This window comes from Papio anubis, chromosome 6 (genome assembly GCF_008728515.1).
Source record: "Papio anubis isolate 15944 chromosome 6, Panubis1.0, whole genome shotgun sequence".
NCBI classification, from domain to species: domain Eukaryota; kingdom Metazoa; phylum Chordata; class Mammalia; order Primates; family Cercopithecidae; genus Papio; species Papio anubis.
Genome location: NC_044981.1, coordinates 3249511 through 3272309, shown reverse-complemented (window position 1 = coordinate 3272309; position 22799 = coordinate 3249511). Strand labels below are relative to the sequence as shown.

The 22799-nt window shown below is 44.9% G+C and overlaps 1 protein-coding gene across 4 annotated transcripts in view; it reads left to right on the top strand.

Moving 5' to 3' along the window:
• SLC22A23 (solute carrier family 22 member 23) overlaps window positions 1-22799 on the top strand; it is a 203053-nt gene that overhangs the window by 25806 nt on the left and 154448 nt on the right. For 3 of the 4 annotated variants that reach the window (XM_031666869.1, XM_031666871.1, XM_003896976.5), the window contains exons 2-3: window positions 15577-15680; window positions 21256-21410. In XM_031666869.1, the coding sequence (XP_031522729.1) occupies window positions 15577-15680; window positions 21256-21410 (259 nt within the window). The remainder of the gene's footprint in view (window positions 1-15576; window positions 15681-21255; window positions 21411-22799) is intronic. The other variant, XM_031666870.1, reaches the window with a different exon arrangement.

Below are 22799 nucleotides of genomic sequence, written 5' to 3'. Positions count from 1 at the left end.
CTGCTCAGCAGTCCCTCCTGGGGCCTGGCCCACAATACTGGGGACTGGGTGGTGGCACGAACAAAGAAAACGTATTTACACAAGGCCAGGACCTAAGAGCTTGGGGTGGCCTGCCTTGAACGTGTGAGAAGTCAAGGGGGTTGGTGACTAAGGGAGGGGGGCCAGTCTGGTCACTCTTCCTTTTGGCTGGCAACGTCCTTCAATCCTTTCACCCATTGACAAGCTTGGGGAGAAAGGACGTCTCACTGCCAGCAGAGATGAAACGTCAGATAGAGAGGCCTGCACCCTGGAGATTTTCTCGCGAAGATAACCCACAAGACAACAGGCAGGAAGACCGCAGCTGCTCTGTCCTTTCTGCTGTCCAATCCAGGATGCTCTTCAAAGTGCTCTGCCATCCATGTTTAAGTTAATTGGGATACTGGCTAGCCCATTTTCTGAAGATAACACTTTCTTTCAACTTTTTTGTGTGTGCGTGTGGGAAAACATACATAACATAAAATTAACCATTTTACAGTTCAGTGGAAGCCATTCACACGGTTGTGCAACCATCGCCACCATCCGCCTCCAGAACTTTTTCATCTTTCCAAGCTGAAACTATATCCCCATGAAACCATAACTCATCCCCGCTCACCCCAGCTCCTGGTAACCCCCATTCTACTTTCTGTGTCTATGAATTTAACTACTCCAGGCACCTCATGTCAGTGGAATCATACCATATTTGTCCTTTAGTGATGGCTTATTTCACTTAGCATGTCTTCAAGGTTCATCCATGTGTAGCATGTGTCAGAATTTCCTCCGTTTTTTAGGCTAAATAATACTCCATCATGTGCATGCACCATGTTTTGTTTCTTTGTTCATGCATCAATGAACACTTGGGTTTCTCTCAGCCCTTGGCTACGGTGAATAAGGCTGCTATGAATATGGTGTGCAAATATCATTTTATGTCCCTGCTTTTGCTTTTGGGGGTCTACAGACTATTTTTTAAAGAATAACATAGTATAAATCATGGCCTGTGTACTTCCTAGTCAGCCCCGGACTTGGGCTAGTTGAGCAATTGTCCTTCCACAGAGAGGTGGGGACAGGCAGGGCAGCGATTTGTTCTCAAGGAAGTGGAATTTTACACAGTTGACTGCTTCTTGCTGTGGTTGACCTTTTGCAGATCATTTCCTTAGGGTTTTCAATGTTTGTCCATATCTTACCAATTAGCAGTTATAAACTCTTGAGAAGCCAGGAAAATAGTTATTTTTATTCTCTTGGATTAAAGGCAGAAAAACATTCCTCTGTTTCTTTTGAACATCCTTTGATGTACATGCATATCCCCCTCTCTTCCTTCAGGTGGATTGTCAGAGGTGACAGGACTGTTTTACCCCAGCCTTTAAAATCCCAGAATTTCCACGTTTATAATTTGCATTGTGTTCACATATTAGTTCATGCAGGGCAAACAAAATATACGTGGCAACGTCTCTCGTACTCTGCAGCCCAGACATGCCCTTGAAAGTATGTAGGAGGGAGAGGGTTTCCGAGGCCAAATACGTTTGAAAAACGCATTTTACAGAACCCCCTTTTCAGGATTCATGATGCACATGAACATATTAAAGGCTCTGAGAAGTCCTACAAATGAGACACCAGCTCAACATTGTTTCACTGAATGTCATCGCTGATTAACCAGTTATTCCCTTTTTTTAGATGAACATTTATTGATACCCTTTTAGCCATAGCACCTTCAAAAAAAAAAAGCTTCAACTGCTGGCTTAGAAGTGAGTGTGTCTTTCAAATGCAGCTACGCAGGGAGGACAGTCCAGTTGTGAAGGGCTTCCTTATTGGATCGTTAATATTATTAATATATTTTTACTTTGTCTTTTGCCGTCTATTTGCCTTTGAGAGAGACAGAAGAAAGAACTGGGGAATGCTGAATAGATCGACTTGATTGTCCCGTGGCAAGCTTTGTCAAGGCTGCTCTGCTGCATCAGTAGTTAATGGAGAGTATTATTTTGGCAGGGCTGGGATGGAGTTCAGGTCCCCTGGCTTGTTATGCAAAGCCAAGCCCGTGAAGCCCCAGACACTGATTGCAGTTAGTGCTACAGCAGAAAGGCCTTCTCACGTTCATCCCTGGAGTTTCCCCAAAAGTTCACACCCTCCAAGTCCTGTAATTCCAACTCCACAAGTAACAGAAGGATGTCCCCTCAGGAGCTGCCCATCCCAGGCCTGTCACCAATATTAAAACATTGTACCACTCTGAGCAGCCTGGAGGGTGAGGCGGGGCAGGAAGGTCTGATCAGAGACTCTGTGGTGAGGGCCCCGACTTGGGCAGCTTTGCAGCCTCCTTGGCACGAGAGGGTCTCTGTTCCCTTTCTCTGCCGCTTGCTGAGGTTTGAGTTGTGACATGTGTTCTCTACTCCTTTCCCTGTCACATACACATCTGGCCAGGCCCTGGTGAGTTCTCAGGGTACTGATCCTGGCTTTCGCGTAAGGATGCTTTGAGGTTCTATCTGAGGAAACTCTTTTTTTTTTTTTTTTTTTTTTTTTTTTGAGACGGAGTCTCGCTCTGTCGCCCAGGCTGGAGTGTGGTGGCCGGATCTCAGCTCACTGCAAGCTCCACCTCCCGGGTTCACGCCATTCTCCTGCCTCAGCCTCCCGAGTAGCTGGGACTACAGGCACCCACCACCTCGCCCGGCTAGTTTTTTGTATTTTTTTTGGTAGAGATGGGGTTTCACCGTGTTAGCCAGGATAGTCTCGATCTCCTGATCTCGTGATCCGCCCGTCTCGGCCTCCCAAAGTGCTGGGATTACAGGCTTGAGCCACCGCACCTGGCCCTGAGGAAACTCTTAGAGGGCTGCCTCTCAGTCCGCTTGTCCCCGGGATGCTGGAGGCACTGAAGTGGAATGTCGGGAGGCTTCCTGGCTCGCCCCACCTCAGACCTTCTTCCTCTCCCGACCGGAGAGCAGGGGCCAGGAGCCAGACTGCACAGTCACATTCTGCTGTCATGCTGCCAGTTTGGCATGGTGTTTTTAGAAGATTAATAGTTAGTTCAAAGGAAGAAAATAAAAACACACTCTTGGGTTTAATAGTGTTGTCGGCTTTTGAGAACCATCCTACTTTTTTTTTTTCTTTTGGTCAGAAAAATAGTATGTGTAAGGAATGATTGCAGGAAGTGTTGGAAACGAAGCTGTGTTGCTGTTCCCAGGATGCTGCTGAGGAGGTCAAAATTAAGGGCACGGCATCCTGATAGGTGGTGGGAGGACCTGAAAGCACAGTAGAGCCCCGGGTAGACCTGAACCCGCTTCTCCTTCAGCATCTCCCAGCTGTGAACACAGCTGCTCCCTGGAGGGCGTCTTCCATCCTCGTCTGGCCCACTTTCTAATCTGGTGCTGACTGTGCAGACAGGATGTAAAACTAGTAAAATACCCCTTAATTTGGGTCAGTTAGGGGTGAGGCTAAAATGAATAGCTCAGACTCTAAGTAATCAAAACCCTTTCTGAAGTAGTTTTATTACTCTCAGATCCGAAATGTTACTTACCAACAGACATAAGCCCCCGAGGACCTGCTTAACTGACAGACAAAATTAATGAGTAATAATCACCTTGTGCCAGTTGCTGCACCAGGCGCATTCCTGGTGTTATTTTTGACTCTTGTAACAACCCTGTAGTGAAGGTTTTGCAACTCCTACGTCATAGATGTTAAAACTGAGCCCCCCGCAAGGTGAAAAATCTTGCCCTGGCAATCGCGGGGTCAAACTAGAAATAAAACTGGGGTTTATCAGGCTCAAACTCCGAGCTCTTCGCCTGCATCCCAGCTGTGCTTGACAGCACATTCGCACACTGGCTCAGACCCCACCTTAGGCTCTGGATTCCATATGACCAGGCTCTCACTTACCATGCGATGCCCTTCCTCAGAGACAGTGGTAAGCCAGAGCCTAGCCCAAGTGTAATGAAGACAAAGGGCAATTGGATAAAAACCTGAAGGATTATGCTGTCCTGTACTAGTCAGACCTACCATAGTTGAGTAACTTTGGGATATGGAGTAGGCCCAGGGCAGCCTCGGGCTTTGTGTACCTTGTTTTTAGCTGGTTGGTGTTAGCTGTTTTCATGGAAAAGGTGATCATTTAGATCCATGGTTGTACTGGCTTCTAGTTTGAGCTAAATAAAGCTAAAAGAAAAAGGAAGGAAGGAAGGATGTGGAGGGAATAAGACTACATCCCTTCAAGATTTATTAGACCAGTGTTGAAAACAGTAAAAAAAAAAATTGGTTTCCACCATCCAGGGCACAAGGAAGAAAGGAAGGAAGGAAGGAGGGAGGGAGGGAAGGGAAGGAAGGAAGGAAGGAGGGAAGGAAGGAAGGAAGGAAGGAGGTGGACAGGATGAAAGGATTCAGTGGACATGAAAATTGACACGAAGGGTGGAAGAAAGGAAGGGAAGGAAGGAAGGAAGGAAGGAAGGGAAGGAAGGGAAGGAAGGGGCATCCTTCAAGATGGTTAGACACAGTGAAAATTGGATGGAAGGTGGAAGAAAGGGAAGGAAGGAAGGAGGGAGGGAAGGAAGGAAGGAAGGAAGGGAAGGAAGGAAGGGGCATCATATCCTCTTCAAGATGGTTAGACCAGTGTTGACACAGTAAAAAAAAAAAATTGGTTTACCATCTTAGGTACAAGGAAGAAAGGAAGGAAGGAAGGAGGAGGGAGGGAAGGAAGAAGGAAGGAAGGAAGGAGGGAAGGAAGGAAGGAAGGAAGGGGCATCATATCCTCTTCAAGATGGTTAGACCAGTGTTGAAACAGTAAAAAAAAAAATTGGTTTACTATCTTAGGTGCTCTGATTCATGTGTTACAAAAAAAGATGAGTCTTTGTCAGGAAGCCTAAGAGTAGGCCTCAATTAAAATGTTAATTTTTTTTTTCCCTAATCCTTCCTGTTGTAAGAGTTTTGGACTAGAATGAAGGTAGTACCACTACACTGACCATTCGATTAGCAGTTGTCCTGGCTTGGCAGTAACTGACTTGTGAGATTTGTTGGGAGAGTCATGAGTCCCTGTGCATCAGGTCACATCTGAAAATGACATTTTCCACAGCAGCCTGGTATGGAGCAACTGAGCCCAAGGAAACCTGGGCTCTACTCAGGTCTGGCTTGGCTATAAGCTTTTTTAATTCTGAATGAGTCACTTCACCTCTTGTTCAATTTCCTTGTTTTTAAAATAGGGGTTGATCATAACTTTTTTCAGCATTTCAGTACTAAAAATTCTATTCAAAAAAGATACAGTGATATTAGTATCTTAAACAGCCATGATGTGTCAAATATCTGCTATTCACAGACCCTGGACAAATTATTATTTGTTTAGTCAGTGTAACAATGAAATAACACCAAAATCTTTCCTGTTTTCAGTATGCTACTTTGCTTTATATGCACATAAAGTGTACTGAATACTTCTCAAGACAAATGCTATAACCTATAACAAGTTAATACAAAGCAGAGAATTGTGTTTATTTGTATGAACTAGGGCTGTTTCTTTGAGTTTACTGGGGGAAAGAACCTGAGTTTCAATCAGATACCGATTAATAATTTACATAAGAGACACTCAATCTTGGGCTAGCGTCACTTCTCAGCCTCAGTTTCTTCATCTGTGAAATGGACACACTGGTCATAATGCCCATGCAATGGGCCTGCTGTGCTGTCAGGGTGCTTAGTCAAAGCAGCTGGCAGAGTCCTGAGCACAGGGTAGATACTTAATGAATCTTAGTTTCCTTTCTTTGCCTAAAACAATGCTTAATTTAATGTCATAGATTTGTTCTATTAAGAGAGAATTATCCGGCCGGGCGCGGTGGCTCACACCTGTAATCCCAGCACTTTGGAAGGCCGAGGTGGGTGGATAATGAGGTCAGGAGATTGAGACCATCCTGGTGAACACAGTGAAACCCTGTCTCTACTAAAAATACAAAAAATTAGCTGGGCGTGGTGGCGGGCGCCTGTAGTCTCAGCTATTCGGGAGGCTGAGGCAGGAGAGTGGCATGAACCTGGGAGGCGGAGCTTGCAGTGAGCCAAGATCGCACCACTGCACTCCAGCCTGGGCGACAGAGCGAGACTCCATCTCAAAACAACAACAACAACAAAAAAAGAATTATTCATGGTTTTAAATAAATTTCTCATATACCCAAATTTTCTATTGGCTTTTGTAATAAAACTAGAAATATCTTTCCCTGGAGGAAAATTACCAATAGAGAGAAGTTTGGTGGAAACATTTAAAAACTATATTGCCTATATAAATTTGGTATAAGAATTATGTATTAATTATTTAAATTAAGTTATACTTGGAAAACCAATCACAGACAGAGGATTAAGATGAATAGCGGCACACAGTGAACACAGGTGGACACAGGAGCATTCTGACTTCTGGGAGGGTCGTTCCTACCTGACGTTCACACTGTGCCCCTCCCTCATCCTGAGCATTAGCTTAGGCATGAAGGAATAAGACATGGTCCCTTTCTTCAAGGAACTTGCAGCCTAGTGCAGGAGTCAGCAAAGTTTTTCTAAAAAGGGCCGTATAGTAAATATTTTTGGCTTTGCAGGCCATGTGGGCTCTGTCTCAGTTGTTTAACTCTGTTGCTGTAGTGCAGAATCAGTTGCAAATGAATATATGAATGAAGGAGCACCGCTGTGTGTCAATAAAACTTTATTTACAAACACAGACAGTAGGGCTGTGTTTGGCCTGTGGGCTACAGATTGCCGCCCCCTGAGCTAGTGGAAGAAAGACTTGTAAACAGGCAATTACGGTATATTGTAAGAACAGTCTACGTGTTTATCGTGAGTACAGGATGTTTCAGAGGCACAGAGAAGAGGTTCCTGATCCGGTCTTGGGAGAGGATACCCCTCAATGGAGTTTATTAAACTCTATAGAAATATAGAAGCATTTTCATTTGTGCATTTCTAATTTTGTACCCCTTTCCCTTTTCATTTGATTGTGTGCTTGCAAAAGTAATATGTGTTGCTTGAAAGAAAAAATGCATGCAGTACAGAAAATCGGCCATACTTTGACCGACAGGTGATATACAATGTTAAATCATTTTGGTTTTGGTGAGGTTTGTCCTTTAAAGCAGGCATCAAGCCAGAAAAGTTGGAGTGGGAGAATGAGGGTGTTGTGGGAGTGGGGCACAGAAGAGCAACGTGGGCCAAGGGCATGGAGGCTCTGGGGAGCTGTGAGCACTTTGGCAAGGCTGGGTCATGGCAGCGGTTGGGGCAGGGGGTAGTGATGAGAGAGGTAGGTGGGGGGCAGCCACCCCTGGCTCTCTTCCAGAATTGATGGCAGCCAGTTTGCAAATGGGAAGAATAGAAGGTGACAGGTGACTCTGGCCATAAAGGGAACGTAACAGGGTCCTGTTACAACAAGGCCATAGCCTGCAGCTGTGGAAAGCCACTGAGGCATTTGTTTTCAGCCAGCGGAAGATGACTTTCCTTTACCCTCCAAGTTCTCTCCAGCATGGATCACCTGGGCCGTTACAGTCTTCTCATTTCAAGGATCCCCTGAGGCTCCCAGCAGAAGCTCCCCACCCCTGGCTGTCTTCCGGAATTGATGGGGACATCTGAAATGTTGATGCTAGCTACAGTCCAGCTCTGTTGACGCACTGTGTTATACTAGAAAATGCCCTCCAGCAACACTCGAAACAACTTTTGAATTTCTCAGGTTAACGGTCTTCAAGTTATCTCGTATACATGAGTGTGCTGGGAGCCTGTGTGCTGACTTCTTGCAGGACATTAATAGCTGCTCCCTTTTGATGCTTAGGGATCTGTGGGGTTCCTTCCTTCCTCCCTCCCTCCCTGCATTCCTCCCCACTTCCTCCTTCCTTTTTAACTTACAGGGCTTACTCTTAATTTCCTTTCTTAGAGGTAGTTGATGAGGGCCGTTAGTAAAATCCACATTGCAGAATTTGGAAAGACTCTTCAAGGTTTTGGTAGCTATAAGGGCACTGCATATTAATTATCTCTGCTGCCTTGTGGGTATCTATTCAGCTTCCCCAAATGCCACCGGGCCCCGTACCAAAAGAATAAGAACGTTCAATAATGCAAACCTCTGCTCAGAATGATACACCTTCTTATTTCCTTCAAGAAAAAGTAAAAGAAACAAAGAAAGAAAAGTGACTCATGGTATTTTTTCCTCAGAGATAATCCTACACCTCACTGAGGATGTGCTCAGGTGGTAATTTTTTCTGTTTTTCAAGTTCTACATCTCTAGCCCTTCAAAAATGGTCAAATTCAGTGAGAACCAGGAAAGCCCCAGTGTCAGTAAATGAAGCAGTTTCTATTTCTCTCCCACCGGGAAGGCTGCACTGCGCAGAAGAGGAGCGGGCAGTAGAGCTGTCATTTGAAGAAAAAAAGACAAAAAAATAAATAAATAAATTATTGCTTAAAGGTTCGAATGAATCTAAAATTACTACATTACTCATTAAAATGGGACTACGTGAAGTGTAAGAAGCTTTACGGTGTGGCTCCAGGGTGGGTTTCCTTAGAGAGGCTCAGAATGCAGGTCTGCTAGAGTTGGGGTGTATCTTCCATCTAGAAGGAATGGTTTGCAATCGATTTTTGCCCCAGCTATTCCCCTCAACGTGCCATGGTTATTATTTTAGCACTAAGGTAGAAAAAAGGAAAGATGAGGAGCAATTTGAGCAGCAATTAATATTCACAAAAAAAAAAAAAAAACAGAGAAACAAGATTGAAAAGAGAAAAAATTCCCCGGAGTACCCAAGGATGTCCATTATGTCATTCAAGGAAGCTTGCAATGATGCCAACTCTAATTGGCAGTTGTGTTGGCTACTGTTGACTGCAAACCTCCTAAAATTGGAGGATGAGCTTAGAGGCAAAAAGCAGAGAGTAATTTGAGGTTTTCAAGTCATGCAGTATATCTTGAGTTTTGATGGAATCTTTTAGGGAAAAAAAAAATCTGTCAACTGTTAGATTAAAAATACTGAAAAACATATTTAGGTAGCAGAGGCTGCGTAAATGTTGAGAAACTAACTGTGGCGAATGTGCTTCATCAGCCTGGCTTGTGGAGGGTGTTTCTTTTGTCTGTCTGTGACTCATCTTCCAGGGTGGACTCTGTGTGTGTTCTTGCCATTTCTATTGTCTACAGTTAAGAAGTGCAAAGCACAGCACATCCATGGTATATAAAACACTGGTTCATGAGAGGCTGCTGAAACTCTGTTTTAGGAGGGGGAATGCTGACTCTACATTTCTCTAAATTCCTGCGACCCAGTCAGGAACTTTGTTTTACTTAAGCTTTTGAAGTTTTAAGCAGTTACTGTCCTCTTTGTAGGACTGAACAGAAATATTTTCTTTTATCTCAACTGACACTGCTCAGCTTTAGAACAGACAGTGTGCACAGCGATTGGTAAAACCCTCGTGGTTTGCTGATAGAACAATTTCAAATGGGGATCTCCACTACAAAAGATGAAACTTGGGGGAAAATTGTCATTCACTTCCCTAAAAAACACTTTTTGCTTTAGTCAGTGGCATTAACATGCATAATCTTCAGGCTGTGAAGACATGGTTTGTTCCCAGCCACTTTCAAAATAAGCTTCCTCTAGGCCTGATTTATAGGATTGTCTTAAAATACGTGTTTCCGAGAAGGCGAAAAGGTTTTTCCTTTGTTGGTTTGTTGTTTAATGATTTTGTCTTTGCCTCCCCACCGTCACTACCACTGTGGGAGTTTACATTATTTTTCCCTACATTTTTTTCTGTCATTTGAGGGCTTGAAGATTCATCGTAGAAAATTTGGAAAAGTCAAGAAAAGTATAAAGTTGAAAATAAAACTTGGTCTTATTCCTACTCTTTAGAGATAGTCACTTTAAAATATTTTGGAATATCTTCTTTTAACTTTCCCTGCCTGTACAAACATCCCTTCTAGTCACTGTTTTTCCATTCTGAAGCTTTGTCATACAATTATATCATGAGCGTTTTCCTCGATCATTCATTTTCAAAGGTGAAATTTTTAATGACGCTGTGGTATCACTGACATTTAGTCAGGTTCTCAACTTTTGCTCTTATAAGTTGCAAACAGTGAAAATCATGGCATAGGGACCTCTGTGTGTGTCTCTGATAATTTACTTGAGATAAAGTTCCAGGAAAGGGAATTGCTGGGATAAAGAGTGGACCCCATTTAAAGTAATGTGCTACATATTGCCAAATTGTCTTTCAGTAAAACAGTGCCCGGTTTATGCTCCTTGTATAGGTTTATACCTCTTTGCTTCTCCTGCATCTTTAGAAATTTTTTTAAAATTTTCTTTTTGAAACAAAATATTGCCTTTTTTTTTTCTTTTTCTTGAGACAGTGTCTCATTTTGTCGCCTAGGCTGGAGTGCAGTGGTGCAATCTTGGCTCACTGCAGCTTCTGTCTTCCAGGTTCAAGCAATTCTCGTGCCTTAGGCTCCTGAGTAGCTGGGATTACAGGCACGCACCACCACACCCAGCTAATTTTTGTGTTTTTAGTACAGGATTTCACCATATTGGCCAGGCTGGTCTAGAACTCCTGACCTCAAGTGATCCTCCCGCCTTGGCCTCCAAAAGTGCTGAGATTATAGGCGTGGGCCACTGCACCCGGCCGTCTTCATTTTCATTAGTGAAATCAAACATTTCTCAAGTGTTTATTTGTGTTTCATATTTGGTTAATCATCTGGGTGCTAACTCAATTTCTGGTTGCAGTATTGGTGTATATTGATATGTAAATGGATATATATTACAAATTTAGGTCTTTATAATTTTGCTTATTGTATTTTTGATGTGTAGACTTTAAAAATAGTAATTAATAGTAAAGTAGTAATCGTTAAACTATTACAAAATCTACCAGTTGTTTCCTTAGGTAGTTTTTCCTCCCTGGTTTTTCTCTTTAGAGATTTTATCTTCACTTCAAAATTAAAGAAGCAATCTATTTGCTTCCAATTCTTTTATGTTCTTGTTTTACATTTTATCATGGAATTCATTACCGTGGAAAACAAGATTGTTTTCTTTATCTGCCACTTATTTTCCATCTTCTTTAGAAATTTTCTGAGTTTCCTTGATGACTATTTCTCCACTCTGACAAGTCAAGCAATTATTCCTTTCAAAATAATATTAATGGTATTTTCTTTAGCTTATCCTTAAACTATACAGGTCCAAAAAGAGTCTACCAGATTTTCTCTGACTCCGCAGTTTTGTTTTTTTTTTTCTTATTTTGCCAGAACACAGAGCAACTAACATGTGTGAAACGTAGACACACTTGGGAGTCATTTGTCTCACCGCTTAGTCATGGCTCAGAGGCGTCACATGGCATCATCATGAATGTCCCTGGTCTTGGAAGAATGACAAAGCAAGCAAGCCTAAGATTATGAAATGGAGCCATGACTTTAGTGCTTTTATGATCTTGTTAAACCTGCTGATGAGGTGTTAACAAGGTTAATTAAAGGATGCTTTTCATTGTTCTCTAGGGAATGGGTTTGAGGGAGATTGGAGTTAATGCAGGGAGACTCTTGTATTAGTTCAGGAGAGGGAGGAGGGCTGGTGACTTTTCCTTATCTTGTCTGCTTACCACCTGCAAATTCCATCCCAAGGAAATTTGACCAGAGAACAAGGTTCAATTTGCAAAGAACAGAAGCCACTCTGGTATTTCAGGAGATAGGGACTGAATACAGGGAATAGTGCTGACTGAGTTGCTAGAGCAACTGTAAACGGGCCTCTGGAAGGATTCCTGGAAGAACTCTGGAGAGCTAGCCTGTCCAGGGAACTGTGCCTCCATTAGGAGGCTGAAGAATTAGAAAGTCACTGTCCCAACCACTGGCTCCAAGATCACACCTCCTTAGCCACCTCCAGAACTGCTGGCTGCCAGACCACCCAACCCTTGCCAGATCTGACCAGCAAAATGGATGTCTCCCTTCCTCCCCTCTTAACTCTCTTCCTAACTCAAGTCATCCGGAAATTAGAACAAGGTTGCACACAGAAAGTTATTTTGGGGTGTGCACATGATTGGCAGGACCAAAATCACATTTGAAACTGTAGGTGTACCAGAATCTGGAAGTGTTGTTTTTGGCCTTCCAGCTCGCATTATAGGAGCACACACCAGAAGGAGACTGGGATCACATGAGTGAGCGCCTACCCCGTCCCTATAAATCGGGGTGTCTGTGGGGGCCATGGAGCATGGATGGTATGTTCAGGACATATTTGAAAGGTAAAACCTGCTGGAATTGGTGATTGATTTGATGGAGAGGGAGGTGACAAGGGTAATGTCAGAGACAAAACCTATTATATTAAGTTCTGGTTTTGTACTTTTTAAAACATTACTCCTGTTATATATTTTTTTAATCTGAAAAACTATAAATTGCTTTAAACATTGCTTACCCACTGGTCAGTGAAATGACCAGTTGCCATATCTTATCTAGAGCAATGTGAACAAATTTCAAGAGCCAGGTGACCTCAAAGCTTCCTCATACTTCTGAAATTCTTTAGGAGATTATACTGTGTCTGAACATATTTTCTTTTCCTGGTACATTTTTGTCAATACCAGAAGTAGAAGTCAAACAAGGGTGTCGGCGCCATGGGTTCCCCCAGCCCCACCCTACCCTGCTAAACGGCGGTGGCTCCAGGATGGCAAGGGTGGTGTTGCGGGCAGATCCCCAGGTATGAGTAACCCTTATCATGGTAAACTTGCTGGGCCTGGGAATCCAGTTGGTTTACTTGTTGCTTCAGATATGCTGTCTATTCTTGTGCCTAGTTCAGGAGGGTTTAAGGCAGCAGGTGACTGCCTCGCCCTGGGTTTCCCGCCCCCCTCCCCACGGGGAAGCCCACAGGCTGGGAACTGTGGAGCCAGCCATACTTTTAACCAGGCTTCCTCTCCCTACCAGCCGTGTGAGTGGCCCAGTCTCCCTCCACTGTCTTCGTTTTCCACTGTGGCACTGCTGATGGATAGGGCTGGCCACTGAACATCTTATTAGCTAGCACCTTAATGGGGTCGTGGCTGCCGAGGCCGGGTCTGGTCATTGCTCAGGTGGCTGAACTCACAACAGTATTGGCAATTTCCTCCAGTCCCCTGAATGCTTTATTAAAATTTCTTCTGCCTCCTGGCCATCTCATAGAAGCATAATATACTCATTTGCATCCTTTAACCTCAAGTAAACTCATCAGTGAGAAGTCTTGGTGAAGACATGAAAGCATTTCAAATGACTCCCTGCCATTGAGACAGCAGCTGGAAGGCCCTTCTTCCCGGCAGCAACCTGGGGTCGGGACGTGTTCCTCTCCTGCCGAGACTGTGCCCAGCCGAGGCTCCCAAAGGCATGATGCAACTGGGAGATGAGTGGTTACAGGTGTCGTGAGCACCTCCCCTGCCAGAGTATGTAAACCAAGCTGGAAAAACAGAATGTGCACCCACTGTGATTTATGAAGCTGTCACTCACATTTTAAGGCAAAACCTGCATTCCTGAAGTTAGAAATAGGTTGCGTGGTGAAAGGTTTTTATTATCAAAAATACATTTTTTCCTAGAAACAGCATACATAGGTGGATGTTCGTTTTCCAGGCTTGCCTGCAAAAGCTCACTTAACTCATCACCTAGCTGTACAACCCTGCAGGACCGAGCAACAGCAGCCGGTCGTTTGCGTGGTTCCCACGGCGTTTTCGCTTCTCCCTGCTCTTGGGAGTTGTTTGAACCCCAGCCCAAGACGTGAAGCTCATTCACTGTCTTCAAAATGGCGGGGCAGTGTCGGCCAGTAGTTCTGAGTCGCGGGGCAGGCTTGCTGAACCACACTGCTGTGCTTACCTGCAGGAGTTTTCATCCAGTGGGCCTGGGATGGGGCCCAGGAACTTGCCTTTCCTAACTAGTCCCCAGGTGGTGCTAACGCTGCTGGTCCCTGGAGTGCAGTTTGAGGACCACTGGAGCAATCATGGAAGGAAGTTAACCCTGTAAGGCGCTCCTGTGTCTGAATTCTTAATAAGAATCTGTGCAACCAGCAGTGCCCTGCTCCCCAAATTCATGAATAAACCCTGACAACAGCAAATTCCAAGCCGTCTTTTATTGACGAGGCCCTCGTGCAGTCTGTGCTTACATTCCCGTCTTCCCTTTCTTCCTGGGCCTGGCGTTGCAAATCACTCTGGAAGCAGATGGGGTAGAAAAAGAAGTCACCCTCCTCAAGTCTCTGGAAAGCCATACCTGTGTCGGGGCATCGGCAAGCCAGTGTGTGTCCCAAGGAGTCCAGGGCAGAAGTGGGGACATTGTGACAGACAGTGCTTTTCTACTTATCCCCGCCGGGCACCTTTCCCTGCATCCACTGACACAGAGCGTGGCTTTTCCTGAATTTTAGGGATGCTAAGAACCACAGCTGTGGCCTCCAAGGCCTCGATAAGGCTCTGGAAGTTTGGAAACACGGGGCAGGGCCTGAGCTTACAGTGCTCTCTAAAGATCCTCTGTGCTGCAGTCTGGGGTGCACAGAGACAAGGGGCCAGGGGAGACATCTAAGAAGACAGAACTAGGATCAGGGGTCAGCCCACCACCTTCCATGTGCCCGCCCCCCTCCAATCCTGCCTCTGCTCCCAGAACACCTCCCGCTCTGGCATTCCCAAATGCATTGGCGTGCGTTTCTTCAGCTGCTTCCCCGCACCACCCCACCCCCGTCTCCACTGACCTGGAGTTGCGAGGCCAGAACCGGAAACTTTGTCCACTTCTTTGCAGCAGAAGCAGGACATCTAGACCCCCAGCTCTGCGTCTGCATGACCTGGCCAGCGGAGACCCTGCTTATTTGCCCCTCTGGCCCAGATGCCAGCTGCATGTGGATTTGAGTCCACACTTGGACACGCATCACTTAGAGGGAACAAACAGGGGTTTCTCTCCTGATTCTGCAAGTGGAGAAAAGAAAAATGGGAATATTTTTTGTATTTTTCTTATCAAACAGTACAATAGTCTGAATGTTGTATTTACTAATTGACCGGCTTTCTCTCCAAGTAGAGCAGATGGCTTTAGAGGGGAAATAGGAAAACGCAAGGGACATTTCCAAGGGCAAAATAGAATGTTTATATTTCATATTTACATTTAATTACATGGAATTATAGTTAAAGTTCATATTTCAACATTCACTACTAATGCTCGCCTTTATTTTTAAGACTCTCGTAAAGTTTGGGGAATGTTTTGGGATGAAAATGCAAAAGTTACTTTTAACCTCCTCATGTCATCATGATGCCCATGCAGAAAGTCGTCAGGGTCTCCCAGCCCCTGGGTACTCGGAGCAGCTCGTCATGGTGAGGGACCATTGGTCCTCAGGGACGCCTGGTCTCCGTCGCTGCCCACCTCTGCCTCAGTTTACATTTCCCGTGTTAGTTGGGACAGAAGAACACACATCCCCAGACTTCCTGCATCATTCTGTGCAGACTTATAATCTGTCCCAGACTAAAATGTTACATTTCCTTTTGTGGGCAAATTATATGTCTCATTGGATTTTCAAAAATGTGGAAGAGACTCTGAATGGCGTATGTGGCATGGTACTGGCAACGGTGCCATGGTCCCTAGAGGGTTATTGTATTGCCCTTAAAATTGAGTACGACGAGCTCTGTGTATGTTTCTCTCTGATTTATTTTCTATTTGCCCCTCTCTAGTGGGATCTTGTGTGTGATAATGCCTGGAAGGTCCATATCGCTAAGTTCTCCTTACTGGTTGGATTAATCTTTGGCTACCTAATAACTGGATGCATTGCTGACTGGTGAGTACCAACGTGCCCGCCGCACGAACCTTTGGAGGCCACAGCACGCCTTTGCTGGCTAAAGAAAAGTAATCAGTGTTAGCTTACCGTGGCCGTCTTTTCCCAGTGCCAGAGCAGAAGACCAAAGCCGCTACGTGGAGAATGCAGAGCTCAGAGAAATGACCCATGCATGTAGCAGATCATTTGGAAGTGTGCATTTAAACTCAAAGCAATTCTCTAGCTTCTAGAATCTAGCAAAACCAGCCTGCAGCCCCATCTACCTCTAACCTTTGATGTTTAGTTAGAGCTTGAAGACTTATGTGCAGGGCTCCAGGGGGTGGATGCACTGAGGGGCGGATGCAGAAGATGCATTAAAAAATAGGGGATGGGGGAGCTAAAGACCCTTCCCCCATGCAAGCTGAATGAGTCAGGCAGTGCTGATTAGCACCTCTGAATGTCATACAGATTTTAGAGAGGGACAGTCCTTGGCTTGGCCAGGAGATGTCTCTGTGGGGTCTGCGGGGAGCTGCACCTTGAGTGATAAAGAGCATTTGGGTAACACACATGGGCTCTGTGGGCAGGGGTGGGGTGGTGGCCAGAGGTGAGAATGCATGTGCTTTGTGTGGGTCGGAGAGGAAGTCCGGGTACCCGGAGCAAGGCAAGCAGTTCAGGATGAAGGGATGAGGTTGGTAGGACAGAGGCCTGCAGGTAAAGGTGGTAGCAGAGACAGTAATAATGATAACATTAGCAGCTGAAAGATTACCATGTAGCAGGCACTGGGCTAAGTAGTTCCATACATTAACATCTCCTTACAACACCCCTAATAGGAGATGCTATTATTACCTGTGTTTTATAGTTGGAAAAGCACAGAAGTGTAAGTGAAATCTCCAAGTTCACTCAGCTTTAAGCTGGAGGGCCAGGACTTGAAACTCAGCCACGTGGCCTCAGAGCCTGCCCCTCCACCAGGGTACTGCAGCGCTTTTATTTAAGGCACTCTGTGGTCACAGGGGCAGCAGCGGCGATGTGTCTAAGCAGGGAGGCAGTTGCACAATATTGACAGGTTTTTCAAGTAGCGGGATTGCTCAGGAGAGAGGCGTAGTGTAACTGTCTCCCCAGCTTACATTCTTTTATCTTTTTATCTTTAAAGGATTCTTGTGTGTGTGTGTGTGTGTGTGTGTGTGTGTGTGTGTGTGTGTGTGTGAATTGGGACTTCTTGGCCTTGATGAAATAAGGGCCCAGAGTGATATGGAACAAATTCTATAGGTTCTGTGACCTCTGCCCCTCAGTTAACTGAGAATGCTGGCCAAGGCAAGTGCCTGGGTGGACAGCAGCAGAGGGTCACATTACACATGTGGAAAATTTCCTCCAAAACCTAGCATCTATTTGGGAGTTCCTTGAGCTGACATGTAACGTGATTTCCTGTGTGCTTGACATCTGCCTCATCGTCATTTGCAAGTGCTTCTCATGGACACGTTCTCTGGGCAGCAACAGAGAAGCAGTCAGTGACCTCTGGAGACCTATGCAGGGAACCCCTTGGGGGCTTTCTTTGGTAGAGGCAACACAGGGTTTATTTTTTAAACCGAATACTTGAGTTCATAGGTTTCTAGTGTGAGCTATATTGGTCTAAAATATACCGTTTCCCAGAAATCTACATTGAAATAGGTTAGAAAAATATACTAATATAATCCATGTCACTGTCTTTCTAAAAAAATGCAGACTCGACTGGGGTTTTAGTGCCCTTATTCAATAAATGATTAATAGAAAAGTAAAAATCGACTTCCATGGATGAACCAGTCTGTAATAGTTTAAATTGTTTCAAGGTTGTTTTCTTAACTTTCTTCTTGTACACACGTGTGGTGTGACCTCCCTGATCACACACCAGGCCTGAGGACAAAAGAGTGTGGGTCTTGCTCTTAGAGTAACCAGAAGTCTGACATCGCAAACCGTTTCTCTGCAATTGCTTTTCTGAGGGTCCTCCTCAGATGGGCAAGATTGAGGGGGTGCCCTGGGAATCAGGGGCAGGCTGTCTGAGTGGTAGTTTTTGAACACTTTGAGTGGGCTTCCCTTTCAGTTTGAAAGCTTGGTATTTTCCAACCCCGTTTTCTGGCATTTTACTCCCTGCCTGAGCCTTGCTTAAAAGGAAATAAACCCATTTAAAGGGAACTCCAGACCTCTCAGCTGTGGGCCCTGTTTCATGGCTGCAGGGGAAGTGGATCAGGTCATACAATACGCTTCCTGGGGCTGCAGTCAGCATTTAGTAACATTTAAGTAGTATACTTCTTTATTTAAAAAGTTACTGTTTCTGACACCAAGTTTTGTCTGAGGATGTTCACTGGGTATTGGTATAGAATCCGCTAGCTCAGGTGGGTAGGAGGGCCGATGGCCAGTGGCCCCAGGGATGTGCTCCCTTCTTTGCTGTGTTTGTCACTGCAGCAGCCCTCTGCCTCCTTCCCCAGCCCGCCCTGGGATGCTGGCCAGTATGAGCTTCCCCAGAGGACCCCTTGCCTGCCAGCTCCTGGCCGAGTGTGGCCAGTGTGGGGAGCACCAGCTGTAGATCCTCAGGGGAGAGGAGAGTGAGGTCAGGCACTTTTATGCCCAGCTTGCTCTCTACCAGGCTGGAGGGGCCAGCCACCTCCTGTCCATGACCTCCACACAGCACCTCTTTCTCTCTGGGGCCAGGACCATCCTTCCCCTACTCCCGGCTGCTGAGAGCCACAAGGTCCAACACCATCTCTTGTGGGTTCCCTCTCAGCTTGTTCACTCTTCTGTAAATAATCCCTTTATTAAAATCTCCTCCAGTCACTTCATTTGAGTGGGACCCCTGTTCCCTGTTGAGACCCTGTGTCAGTTCTCTATGGCTACTGTTACAAATCACTACATGCTTGGCGGCTTCCACACCCCAAATGAGTGATCTTACAGTTCTGCAGTTCACAAGTCCAACAAAGGTCTGACTGGTCTAAAGTCAGGGTGTCAGCAGGGCTGCGTTCCTTTTTACAAGATCTAGGAGACCATCTGCTTCCCTGCTTTTTCTAGCTTCTAAAGGCCACCTGCATTCCATGGCTCACGGCCCCATCCTCCATCTTCAGAGCCAGCAACGTCAAGTCAAGTCCTTCTCACACCGCTACGTCTCTGGTTCCCTGGAGCCAGGGGAGGTTTTCCTTGTCATTAGATTGGACCTACCTGGAAAGTCACCTCATCTCAGGGTCCTTAAGCTTAATCTCATCTTCAGAATTCCTTTTGCCATGAAAGGTAAAATACTCACAGGTTCTGAGGATTAGGACATGGACAGATTTGATGACCGTTGTTCTGCCCACCACAGATCCTAAGTGACAAAGTCCTCTGCATTACAGACAAGGACTGTGGCTTTATCAGTCCTCTCTGAGAGGGTTCTGTCCTGGGAGCCAGTTCCTAGGAAAACTGTCCATACTTGTAACTAACATGTGTTGAACGCTTGCTGAGGCATTTGTTCATATCCACTCCTGTCGACAACATTATGAAGTGGACATTAATTCGCCCTTACCAAAGGGAACTCTAGGCTCATTTGAACAAGCCCAGCCTTACTCCAGATCACATAGTTCAGAAGTACTGATCCTGGATTCAGAACCAGCACGCCCCTGGCTTCAAAGACCGTGTTTGCCCTGTAGACCTTGATAAGTTTTACTTGTTGATTTTAGCAACCATTTTTTGGGAGGCAGGGACTTAGAATGGTTGCTACACGCTTAAAAAAATCAAACATCTTTTCTAAAATATCAGAACAGAGCAAACATTGTTTGGTAGGCGTCAGGGATATAGAAATGCAGGAAGGAATGAGCACTAAAACATTTCATTATTTATTTTGTGCCAGGCATTGCATCTGTGCCCATCAAGCCCCCAGTGAAGGATCTCAACACTCCACAACGTGGGATGCTTATCCCCGTTTCATAGACCAGGGAAGTCAAGCGTAATGCAAGATGTTAGAGTTAGTTCATTTTTCTTCATTTTAGGAGAATGACTAAAGCTGTATTTTAAATTTATTTTTGTAAATGAGTTAGATTTGGACAAAATCAGCTCACAGTCTTTCCTGGTAAGGGCTTCCTGACCCCAGCACTGGACAAGGGAAAGTAATGGCTAAAATCTCTAGGTGAGATTATTAACTTACGTTGAGCTCCTAGCCTTGGCCTTGTTTCAGTAAACCAAAGTGACTGATGGGAATGGTTAGAACTAAAAGTTCTGAGTGTAATTTCATCCTGTTGTTCCTTTCCCTGTATTTTCTTAAAATTACATCTATCTCTATAGGGTAAGGCCATGCCTTACCTTTTTTTTTTTTAAACAGTTTTATTGACATATAATTTGCATCCCATAAAACCCACCCATTTTAAGTGCACAATTGAATGAGTTTTAGTATATTTGCAGAGTTGGACAGCCATCACCACACTCTGAATGTAACACATTCCCATCCCCTCAAAGGATGATAGAAACATCACCCCCCAGTCCTGGACAACCACAAATCTACTTCTGTTTCTGTATATTTGTCTTTTCTGGACATTTTACTTGCATGTAGATGCCTTATAATAAACACATCTAGGACAGTTCGAGCCCCTCAGCCACCCTTTGTGGTATTGTGGACACTAGGTCTGGATTTTTCCCCCTTTTTTCTCCTGGCAAATAGCATCCACTCTGCCTCCATTTCTCTGAGTTATCCTTTAGACCAAGCCAATCGTGTTTGATGGAGAGTTATTGTTGCCACTTTATTTCTGATCGGTTAATGAAGGAAAGATGGAAAGTTAGCATGGGGCCACAGGAACTGGTGACTTCCCCATTCTTGTGGACCACCCTCTACTGTCCTCCCAGGCACTCGAGAAGCACATCGCCCCCTAGTGGTCACTGATCTGGAACTGGCCAGCTCCAGGACCCACGAATTGAGGGTGTCTGTGGCCCTTTCCAGAGAACCATCACAGCCTGGACTCCCTGCCCCTCAGTCTAGCCAAGGGACTGCACTGTCAGCTCACTATCAGGTCATTGGGCATTTAAAGTTCACGCTATCTTACCTTAGTGTGTGATCCCTTAAAAATTACTTCTCGTCTTGTAGCTGAAACAAATTGGCAGATGGCTTGGCCCTGGCTCGGATAGGCTGTGTGTAGGATCAGGTATCTGACTTAGTTAACAACCTGGGGAGAGGAAACAAAGCCTCTTTGCTTGGTGACCATGTTGACTTTTGATCCAATCCCAAAGGTCAACGATTTCTCAAGACTTTTTATGCTGGGTGTATCAAGGTTCCTGTTTGGAAAGTTATTAATTTTGTTCCTCTTGCCTTGAATTATATCACTATACACTCAGAAATAGACTCAGCAACAGGAATTGGGCTCAAGTGTGAATTCTCTTACTCTGTAGTTGGTTGATCCCTGCTCCCTTAGCTCGAGAATTAGGGGGTTGGGCTAAATCTCCCTTTCTACCCCTAGTAGTCTAGGATCTAGTGAAGTGGGTATAGATGGCACAGGACTTTTTGGCCAGTACTCATTCAGCATATATTGAGTACCTGCTGGAGACTGGGTTTCAGCATCTAGCATCACTGTCTTGTTTCACAATGATTCCTAACTTTTTCCCTCTCCATATGCAGGGTCGGCCGGCGGCCTGTGCTGCTGTTTTCCATCATCTTCATTCTGATCTTTGGACTGACTGTGGCACTGTCAGTGAATGTGACAATGTTCAGCACACTCAGGTTCTTTGAAGGATTTTGCCTGGCTGGAATAATTCTCACCTTGTATGCATTACGTAAGTAGGAGCCTTCACAACTAGTCTTGAAAGAATTTAGCAAAAGTATGATTGCCTGGGAGGTTCTGGGGAAGATACTATGCATGCTGCTTGTTTGGGATGGCAGTTTTGTGGAAACACAAACACTAAAGGCCTCAAGTGTTGTGAAAGAGGCTTTTCAGGTGATGCCGTGAAACGTCTCACTCAATCCTGATCTCCAGCTCGGGCTCAGTGCACATCAAAGGACACGGGAGATTGCGTAACTGCTTGGAGAAGTGGCGATCGCTTCTTTCCTGACATGGAGAGGCTTTGGCTTTTCTCCAGAAGTTTCTGCGTTGGTATTCTATATGCTTCTATCTGGTGTATAATTGGGTATCCGTACAGAATCCAAATTTTCCACATTCTTATGTCCACAGATGTGACCTTAAGTGGTCTGGAACTGAAACCTAAGCATTGGCACTGGAAAAGTAAATGGCAAAATTTGGTAGTTTTGGTCTTTTTAGGAGGATGAGACATTTCTTTCATTGATCTATCTTGTTTGTTGGCTGTATTAACTCTGCTGAACATAGTCAGGTTTCACTTATTTGTAGGTGGTGTTTGCTAGAACACAACCACAAACCCATAAGGAGAAGAAGAGTTTGAGGCATGGATATGTTACTCATTTGCTGGCTTTATACTTTTAGTCACTTTGTGGAAAGATCTGTTGGGGATACTGTAAGATTTTCCATATATTTTGTCTTTTTCTCTTTCTTTGACAACATGCATAAGAGTCAGATATAGATTAAGTAGCCATTTCTAGTATGACAAAATAAGAATAATTCTAATTCTTTTAAATTTGCATTTTAAATACTTCTTTTAGATAGCTAAAATTTTTGTTCCACTAGAAATATAATCAATTCAGGACATAGTTTTATTGTCACAGGAAGGAGCAGACACAGAGAAAGGCTACTGGTATATTCTTCTAGATTCATAGTTGGCTGTTTTGTCATCAATGTTTAACTGAACTGTAGTTTCTTAAAAATCACCTTTTCCAGTTTACTTGCATTTATCTTCGAACTCTTGTCTCTTGGGAAGTTCTTTAGGAAGATATGAATGACAAGATGAGTGGGCCTGGGTGATGCTGGTTGGGGACTTTGTTTCTTTGAATAAATAATGTGAGTATTGGGCTTGAATCTCCCCAGGCAAAATGCCTGTGCCATTGTCTATGGCCCTGACCCCTGTCAGTCTGTGCAGAGGAACAGGTCTAAGCACTTTTCTGCAGAAGCCTCCTGGTCCTGCCCTCAGGCAGCGCCTTGGCCCACACGTGTGCCGGTGTGCTGGGAGCATTGCTCCAGGCGGCCGTCCTTGCCAGGCTTCCATTCTCACAGGGGGAAGGCAATCCAGTCCTCTCACATGGATGACCATAAAAGG